The sequence below is a fragment of the Priapulus caudatus genome, unplaced genomic scaffold (genome assembly GCF_000485595.1).
Source record: "Priapulus caudatus unplaced genomic scaffold, Priapulus_caudatus-5.0.1 Scaffold13, whole genome shotgun sequence".
Taxonomy (NCBI): domain Eukaryota; kingdom Metazoa; phylum Priapulida; class Priapulimorpha; order Priapulimorphida; family Priapulidae; genus Priapulus; species Priapulus caudatus.
The window spans coordinates 53,318-63,470 of NW_014577074.1; the positions used below are offsets into that span (position 1 = coordinate 53,318).

General features: G+C 46.8%; 1 protein-coding gene across 1 annotated transcript in view; it reads left to right on the forward strand.

Moving 5' to 3' along the window:
* LOC106808185 overlaps positions 1–9,136 on the forward strand; it is a 12,074-nt gene extending 2,938 nt beyond the window's left edge. The window contains exon 2 of the mRNA XM_014810791.1: positions 8,043–9,136. Within this exon, the coding sequence (XP_014666277.1) occupies positions 8,043–8,652 (610 nt within the window). The 3' untranslated portion in view covers positions 8,653–9,136. The remainder of the gene's footprint in view (positions 1–8,042) is intronic.
* Positions 9,137–10,153: the final 1,017 nt, after the last annotated feature.

Sequence of the window (10,153 nt, forward strand, 5' to 3'; positions counted from 1 at the left end):
CACACACACACACACACACACACACACACACACACACACACACACACACACACACGCGCGCGCGCGCGCGCGCACACACCAGCTATCATTTGCGATTGAGCTTCGTTCCCAGTTGTGCGCGATGGTGTCACCTCTCCGTCGAAATGTATCGCGATTAATTGACATATAGCTGTTGCGAGCGCGACCGGTATGGGCGTGATTGTTACGTCTACACATAGGCGTGTTCGCACGCATTGATGTTGACATGATAATGCCTGTCAAACAGGCGGGGGACCGTTAACCAAACCCTTGCTTGCTTACCATCGACATCGGTTTATGAACGTACGCGAACACTGCAAAGTGCGTATGTATAGCCACGGCTTTGCGACTTTACGACGCTGTCGTGAAGAAGGATCGGATAAGAAATGTAAACTGTTGCGCGGGCTCTTTTGTTGTGTCTAAAAATACAGTTGTCCAGACGCATACATTTATTTGTTTATTATTTATAGCTATATATATATATATATATATATATATGTGTGTGTAAGCATGTGTGTACATGTGTGTGTGCGTGTGTGTGTGTGTGCGTGTGTGTGTGCGTGTGTTTGTGCGTGTGTGTGTGTGCGCGCGCGTGTGTGTGTGCGTGCGTGCGCGCGTGCATGTGTGTGTGTGCGTGTGTGTGCGCGCGTGCGTGTGTGTGTGTGTGTAAACGTGGGCTCCTGCTGGCCGATAGAGTGTCGTTTTCATCAACAGACGATCATCCCGTCAGCGAAGTTCTCTACGTAAGCCTCTATAGACGTCACTCCACGCCTCGTGCGCAGAGAGAAGATGCGGAGGCTGCGAGAACGTGCACGGGACAGATGCAGCGAATGCATATTTGTTTACGCTCGGTGCGAGATGACAGCGCGGGCGGCGATGGAAGCAGGCAACCCGACGCTGATGCCGGGCCGAGGGCGCGCGCGAGAGATGTTTTTGCGTTTCAGCGAGACATCTGCGCCTGTTTACGATCCTTGCAGATGATCCTCGCTTTCCATCGGACACATTCGCCCCGCGCTGAACACGTGCCGATGCACTCACTAGGCCGAGGTTAGCGCAGCCGACGGCGCGAGCGGCGGCGATAAATGTTTGATTACTCACGTAGGAAACACGTCGGCGCATTCTATACGCGCGCGCTCGCGAGGCGTCGTACGTGCAGATTAAGGACTCGACATCCTTCAGTAGTGAAGAGCTCGAGGTATCGGCACGTAATGGCTTCCGTGCCTCTGGGAACCTTTGAGACAGGAACTGAAGATGGATCGCAACGTTATCTTACCCCCACGACGGTCAATCGCGCCATCGTTCGGCGGATGCTGCAATAATTATCTCTCTCCTCTCGATTTTAACATCCTGATTAAACAACATCTGCAGGCATTAACGCACATCTGCGTGCACTTAATTGGACTAACGTGTCCTGATGTGGCTTCATCGGGATGAGCTGATGTTGCACTGCGTTGCATTTTGCAAATGACTTTTGCTCTGTTAGAGCTCCCGAACGTAAAATAAACTAAAAAAATGCCAAAAATTATTTTCCCGTAAAATGCTTGTTGCGCATTCATTACCGTCGTCGAAGCACGAGATGGAATAGCATATAGGATATGACAGCATAGACTGGACCTTGGCATTGTCGCGACAAATTTCCGTTGCACACGCCAAACGAACTAGTTACCAGTCTAGGTGTAACGGACAGCGACTCAACACCATTCGGCAGCAGCACTCGAATTCGCTCTTGCGCTTTTATTGCACGTTTAGTAGGCATCTGACTAAACAAAAATGCTAAATCGAATTTGAAAATCTTTACGCGCCAGGCGTCTGCGCGCACGCGGCCATTTGATCCGGTGATACAGCAGCAGCTTCACCGCCGGAGCACACTAATGGAGAGAGCTGCGTTATCCCATCGTTCACCCGTACACACGGGTAGATTCAGGATGCGCGTGGGCATGGCTTCCGCACAGTCGGGACAAGTTGGCTAGTTCGTTAGAAAAGGAGGTCGCTGTACAGGACGCTCATATGAACACACGAGTAGAGACTGCGAGAGAGGGGGAGAAGTTGAGAACGAGCGAGAGAGAGAGAGAAAGAGAGGGTGAGAGAGATGATGATGGAGAAAGAATAGAGATATAGATAGAGAGCGAAAGGGGAAAGGAAAAACAGATAAGAGACGATGAGAGGGACGAGAGAGAGGAAGAAGAGAGCGTGCGAATGGCGAGAGAAAGAGCGAGACAGAGAGAAAGGAAGAGAGCGAGAGGCGAGATAAGCGAGAGATAGGAGGGAGGGATGAGGGATAGACCTCCAAACCTCTCCCGATTCTAGATCGCTACTATAGTACGGCGTGTGCATGTATTCGCAGGAGTGCGCGGACAGCAGCAGGAGCAAAAGCGGATGCATTCATTCGTTTATAGCTGGCTGTAAGGCAGGATGGTAAAACAACCGAAGCATCAGCTGTCGCTTGCACTGCTTGCTTGTGGATGCTCTTCCTTCACATGAAAACACGCGAAGCTCTCCGCTTTCAGGAAACAATGCGGTTGTTGTGTCGGTTTTTACCACCAAACATCAGTACGTTTAACGATGGATGCATGTACAGCTATGCTGTGAATGCAAACATTGTGCTTAACGATAAGTAAGTAAACAGTTATGCTGTAAATTTAGACAGAACGGTTAAAGATGGACACAGTTATGTTGTGAAAATGGGCTGAACGCTGAAAAGTGGCCGTGAATGTACGTAGACAGTATGTTTAACGATAGGCACAATTATGCTGTTAAAGTTAGACAGTACGTTTAACGATAGGCACAATTATGCTGTAAATGTTAGACAGTACATTTAATGCTGTGGAAGTAAGTATTGTGTTTAACGATAAGTACAGTACATGCTATGAATGGAAACAGTACGTTTTAGATTAGTATGCAGATACAATACAATACTTGCAGTGATGTAGCGACAGCAGTATTTTTTTTTTAACGATACGGTAGATAGCATAATATCAGGAGTGAATAATAATAGCCATTATTATTATTGACTATTCTTATTCACTCCTGATATTATTAATAGTTGCAGCTCCGTCATAACTAATATATTACGTTTAATCATATGTACATTTATACAATAGAGTAAGCTAGTATATTAAGCGGTAGGTGCAGTTGGGAGTTTAAATTATTTAGTAAGTTTAACGATATATGTAATTTGGTTATAAAATTATAAAGCAGGGTTAACGATGTTGCAAGTGTAAACCTCTTAAAGAATGGGTATATATAGTTATAGTAATATGTTCAATTAGGTGCGCAAGTACCGCTACCGCTACACGACTGTTTTCACAGGAACAGGATAACGGCTCCATTATCTCAGGGTGAATGAATGTAAATAGCTTTTAAGGTTCACCCCACCCTTTGCAGAAAAATTACGTCTTTGTTCAATTATCTCAGCTTTGTCAAGCTGTCCATCAAGCGTAGCAATTAAAATATGATTGGCCTTTGTAATCAGGTCACTTTGCGCCACCTAGCGTGGAAACAGCGAACAGTGCTGTTGTGCTTATGTGTATTTTACACAGATAGGGGATTCCACAGATTCAACGTTCAGACTTCACTCGAAACTTGCCGGCGGCATATGATGCTGATTCCCAGCAAGTTGTCGGATCTACATGTTTACGTCACTTGACAGAATGGCCATTTCCATAATGTAGAGACGTCTATAGGGCACTAACCTTGCGTGCATAATGCACTCTAGTGCCGAATATTGCCGCAAACATTGAGAAATGGGTCTTTTACAGACACGAAGTAGTGAACGAATAGCGCGGAAGGTTATTGTTGCGTAGCCCTTCTACACATCTGATTGGTTCTTGCGTCCATTTGACTTTCGCCGCCTAGAATAAATATTACACAAGCCTGATTGGTTCTTGGAGTCAGGTGACCTTGTGCCATCTAGGGTACAGAGGTGTGCTTATCGAGCGATTTTTTACCATACCAGACTATTAAAGGGGTGGTAAAGGACCACACGATACCGACAAAGCAGACGCGTAATCATTCGGTTCAGTTAGTTCTGCCCGTTGCACTATTTGGGTATTGCAATATACCTTGCGCAGCAAACTACTACGTGGGCGTTGAATTTCAGTAGTGCAGCGGTATCAATCTGGTACGTATATGTCCTGATTCTGATATGCGCTGCTAATATTCATAAGTAAATTCTGAAATGCGTTCTGATTACGCAAAATCACTAATGTTACGTTTAAATTATGATGGATGGATCCACTGCTATTAATCGAAGATTAGCGTTGTTATTGTTCGTGAGATGCTCGGTGTATGGTTACGTGCCACAGTGACATGTCTGCCTCCCTCTATCGTTGTCTATCTCCCTACCACTATCTCTATCTATCTCGTCCCCCATCTCTCTCGTGTGCGCTCTCGCTTTCTATCTCGTTTTGTTTCTCGCTTACTTTTGCCTGCTCGCCCTCTACCTCCCTTCCTCTTCTCCTCCACCTTGCTCTCTGTGCATTCGGATTCAATACAGCGCTAGGTTTTCCGACACTGATTCGAGTAATGTCTTTTGCGTAAACGCGTGCGCGTGCATTTCTATGAATCTCGTCGCTACTGCTTTCAACACAGCAGTAGCAGCAGCGCGATTGCGATGCTGTGAAAAAAATTCGGCGGGCGCTTCAGTTTTTGCGCGAGGTTTATGTACTGCACGGCGACTACTGTTCGCAGAGTCGCGATCATTAGACACTCACGTGTGTTACGCCAGCAACAGCAGCAGCGCAGCAGCAGCGGCAGCTGCGGCAGCAGCGGCAGCAGCGGCAGCAGCGGCAGCAGCGGCAGCAGCGGCAGCAGCGGCAGCAGCGGCGGCAGCGGCAGCGACACCAGCAACCGCAGCAGCAGCAGTAGCAGCGCAGCAGCAGCAGCAGCAGCACCAACAACAGCAGCAGTAGCAACGCCAGGGACACCAGCAACAGCAGCAGCGGCAGTAGCAGTAGTAGCAGTAGTAGCAGTAGCAGAAGCAGCAGTAGTAGTAGTAGCAGCGACAGCAGCAATAGCAGCAGTAGCAGTAGCAGCAGCAGCAGTAGCAGTAGCAGTAGCAGAAGCAGCAACAATAGCAGCAGCAGTAGCAGCAGCAGCATCAGTAGTAGTAGTAATAGTAGCAGCAGCAGCAGCATAAGTAGCAATAGCAGTAGCAGCAGCAGCGCCAGCAGTAGCAACAGTAGCAGCAGCAGCGCCAGTAGCAGCAGTAGCAGCAGTAGCAGCAGTAGCAGCAGTAGCAGCAGCAGTAGAAGCAGCAGGTGTAGCAGTAGCAACGCCAGCAACAGCAGCAGTACCAGCTGCAGCAGAAAAGCAGCAGCAGTTGCAGCAGAAAATTGTTGTTATTTTGAGGACATGTTTAGTGAAGCGATCCGAGTTCTATCCTTGTATGCATGTTTTAGATATAGGATCTGAATAAAATCGGGGCTACCACCCTGACCTCCTGACCCACCAAAACACATCCTGGCTTATTACGTACTGCTTTCGCTCCTATTATAAAATTCCTGAATAGCATCTTGAAAATTATCAATTAATGCCTTCACAATTCATTAGAGTAGCTTCTACAGCACTCATTTTTCATGATTGAATGATAACAACGACGCAGCCCTAATAAGTCTACAGCTTTAATGAATTCCCTGGATACTTCAATACCATTCTCCTTTCCAACTTTCCATTTACCCTATCCAACAATATCCACAACTATTTTGTTCGTGGCTTCAAAAATAATTACAATGGGGAAGGCGAGTACGGTTACATATCGACCGTTCGACATGTACCGACCGCATAGACATGTACGACATGTATCGACCGTTCGACAACAGGTATACAAATAGGCCTACGCAGTAAAATCAGACATTAATCTTAGCGATATGTAGAGTTACGTGTTAAAATAAGATATTAACGTTAGTTATATAGTTATGTTATGATACATATTATGTCAGACATTACTTTTGACGATAGGTAGATATTAGTGGTGAAAACAGTCACAGCGGTAGCTACACTCGTGCGGTGCAACCAGGCTGTGCAAAGACGTTACCATTAGATATACAGTTATGCGTTAAAACAAGACGCACGCGGCGCACTTATAAACGAGTGCGTACGTAGTTCGCGCCCACATTGAAACGACAGCGCTGGCATTAAGCATTCATGAGGCGTGTTTAGTTTTCGTGATTACCCGTGCTTCTAAGCTTGACAGACCTGTCAATTACGATGCGGTAGCCACACCGAGCTGCTCCCGTTTCGCTATTATTTACTAGTTACGAGCCGTTCTCTGGCACGCCGGTGATATCATCAAGAGCTAATAAATATTATAAATATTATTAGCTCTTGATATCATCTATCGTTGATGACACAACTCGCTGGTTAGCATATTTGAACTCGTTGACTGCTTCTGTGGGCGTGTCTACGCTTAGTTGCGATTAATCAGATGGTATTAGCTAGAGACGGTAAATGCTCGACAGTACGTGGAAGCAAATGGGTAATAGTAACGCTCACTCTCACTCATGTACGTACGCATCTAATGCACACGCAAGAACAGTGACGCTGAAGGGGTCGTTGTCGTATCAGGTAATACATATATGTACCCGAGGTACATATATGTATACACAAAGTGTACCAGACTTATACCAGAAGTGTACCCTAACCCTCACCCTAACCCTAACCCTAACCATAACCATAACCATAACCCTAAACACAGGGTACATATATGCTGAGAAGATACAGGTCTGGTATACATATACGTACCTCGGGTACATATATGTAGTACCTGATACGACAACGACCCTTTCAGCAACAGTGACAGTGTATGTTTTAAAACGCTATGTCGCTTTTCGACGTGCAATTCTTTTAAATTTAGATATGTTGCTATTACACACACAAGACCGCATTAGTCAACGTATGAGGAACTCTTACATATATTAAATAGTGAGTGATGTACCTGAACCAAAAATACATCACGTATTCGGGCAGAACCGCTTACACAGCACAGGCTGGTAGAACATGTATGTCATTTTTCGGAATACGAGGAGCCCTTACATCACGCGTATAGTGACATGCTCAAACAAAAGGTGTATGTCGTGTTCGTCAGAGGGGGCTGCAGACTATCCATGCACTTCGCCAGCAACTCGCAGGCGATAAATTCCCCCCTACTAAAGTCAGTCCGTTTTACGCATAGATACCGTGATTATAGACGCGCGTTCGCTGCAAGGTTACGTGATCGACGCTAATGATGCGCCATCTTTGTTTTTCGCTTCGTTCCAGTATGCGATCAACTACCACGCGATAGATTTAACTACGAAATCCCTTCTATTTCACGCGTAAATAATAATAAATATTATTTGTATTGTTAATTTTAAGCGTAACAGTAACGATTACAGACCACTAGACCACACTCAACAACGCGGTCGGAGAGACGTGCGCCGCTAGATGGGGTGATCGATGCTCATGCTGCATCATTATTGTTTTTTTCTTCGTTCTAGTATGCGAGCAACTTCCATCAATTTATTTACCTAAGATATTCCGTCTCTTTTTTCACATGAATAATTTTCTTATTATTACTATGATTATCATGATTATTATTATTGTTACGCGTAACAATAACGCCTACAGACTACTGGTCTTTACGTAACAACGTGATCGGAAAGAGAGACGCAAGCACGCCGCCAGATGGATTACCTTTATTTTACTCGTTTTTTTAATCTACGTTCATGTTCGTTCGTTTATCTTCGGCTAAACATCAAGCTCCGTTATTTTTTTTATCTTTGCAGTATGACCGAAATGATCGCAATTCGTGTATCCTTGTCTCAACTTTGCCATTTTTCCTTTTTTGCAGTATGACCGAAATGTTCGCAATTCGTGTATCTTTGTCTCAACTCTGCCGTTTTTCCTTTTTTACAGTATGACCGAAATGTTCGCAATTCGTGTATCCTTGTCTCAATTCTGTTATTGTTCCTGTTTGCAGTATGACCGAGGTGTTCGCAATTCGTTTATCTTTGTCTTAACTCTATTATTTTTCCTCGTGTTTGCAGTATGGCCGAGATGTTCGCGATGATGTACGTCGGCGACGAGGACGACGACGTGCCGATGAAGCCGCTGCCGGAGCCGCCCAAGGCCGAGGTGAATGGCGGCCGCGTGCTACATCTGTCCTGCGGTGCGCTGCTCGTCGGCTTCACGTGCATCTGCCTCGAGGTCGTCAAGAACATCTATGACGTCAGCTTCTTCCACAAGGACAGCAACGTCTACTTGACTATAATGGTGCCGCTGACGGGCGTCGTCGGCGTCATCGCATCGCGCAAGATGCGCAAGTGGGTCTACGTGCTACTGCTCTACACGATCATACCGACAGCGATCACCTGCTTCATACTGCTCGTGCGCAACGCGTTCATCGTCTACTACCTGTCGCACGACGGCGCCGAGTTCCAAAGCAGCGGTACGAACGTCGACGGCATGTCTGCGCCGGACTACTACGAGCAGTTTCGCACCAAGTTCAAGATCTACCACGCCGTCGCCATCGCCGCCTGCACGTGCCAATCGATAGCCGTCTTCACGATCACGTGGCTCGGCTACTACGCGTTCAAGATCTTCCAGGTCGCCTGCTCGATCTGCCGCGATAATCTTGGCACGATAGAGAACGACTAGCGGCGCGTGGCCGAGACGAGAGAGAAGGAAGACTCCGAGCGACTCCATGTGCGCGCGTGTAAGACGTTTTTGCGCGCACGCGCGCGCATGCGCGGATGCATGGGATTTCTTCGATGCTGGCGCACTCTGGCGACAAACGTCCTCGCCGGTCAGCGGTTCTCGGTTTCGGGAACATGGCGGCCGCTGAAGGAAAACCACGAGGGGGAGCCACGAGTGAGAGCTAACGCGCACTACCGGATCGGTACCTGTAAGGTCATGTTCGACTGCATCAAGACATGCATACACGCGCGAGCGCACGCAGGTGCAAACACTCACGCACGAGCGCTCACAGGCACGAACACGCACAATCTCGCGCACGCACGAACGCATGAACACACGCGCGCACACATGAACAGACTCACGAACAATAACACACGCTGACAGATAGGCACGAACACACGCATACGCGCAAGTACGCGAACACACACACGCATGCATGCGTAAACACATACATGTACACTAACACATACAGTGACAGACAAGTACGCAGCACGCACGCACACACACGCACACATACACACACACAAACACACATACGCACACACATACACACACACTCACACACACACACACACACACACACACACACACACACACACACACACACACACACACACACACACACACACCCACGCGCGCGCAGCACGCACGCACGCACGCACGCACGCACGCACGCACGCACACGCACGCACGCACACACACACACACACACATTCGTGCAGCTAACATAGCGAGGCATATATGCCCACGGCGTCCATGTGACGCCGCATGGCGTTCACGCGTGATAGTCGCGTGATATACGCGTTCACGCGTGATAGTCTCTGGCCGCAGATTGCGTGACACCGTGCCTGCGTGAGGCCAACAGGTGGCCACGACGTGACGAAGTCAGACCCGCAGTTTTTCAGCCAATGTATGGCATTCAAATCATTGTAGGATCGACATAGATGGCGGTCGATGCGAGAACATCTACACACACATACACAAGAACATCCGTGAAAATATGTCACGTGCTCTGTCGCCTTTATATATATATATATAATATATATATATATATATATATATATATATATATATATATATATATATATATATAAATATATATATATACATATACATGAGACTTTTCATATAGAGGCAAAGAATGATTAGTGAATTAGTCATGTGTCTTTATCATCGCTGTCACCTACCATTAACGTGTGCGTAAACATTGCATTCTATATACGTTTTACTAAGAACTCGCGCAACTTCCATTCTATTTACTCATATCTTTATGTTCCTGTGGTCCATGAAAACTGTACATACTACTTTGTAATTGCATGTGTTTACATTAGCACCCGTGTACAGATTATGTAAGGAAAGCGCATGACGTCGTGTGTAAGATTCCAGTCTCATACCGCTCAATTAACAACGTTCGCTGCCGTTTGTACGGGAGCTCGCCTTCTTCATCAATTTAAAATGAGAG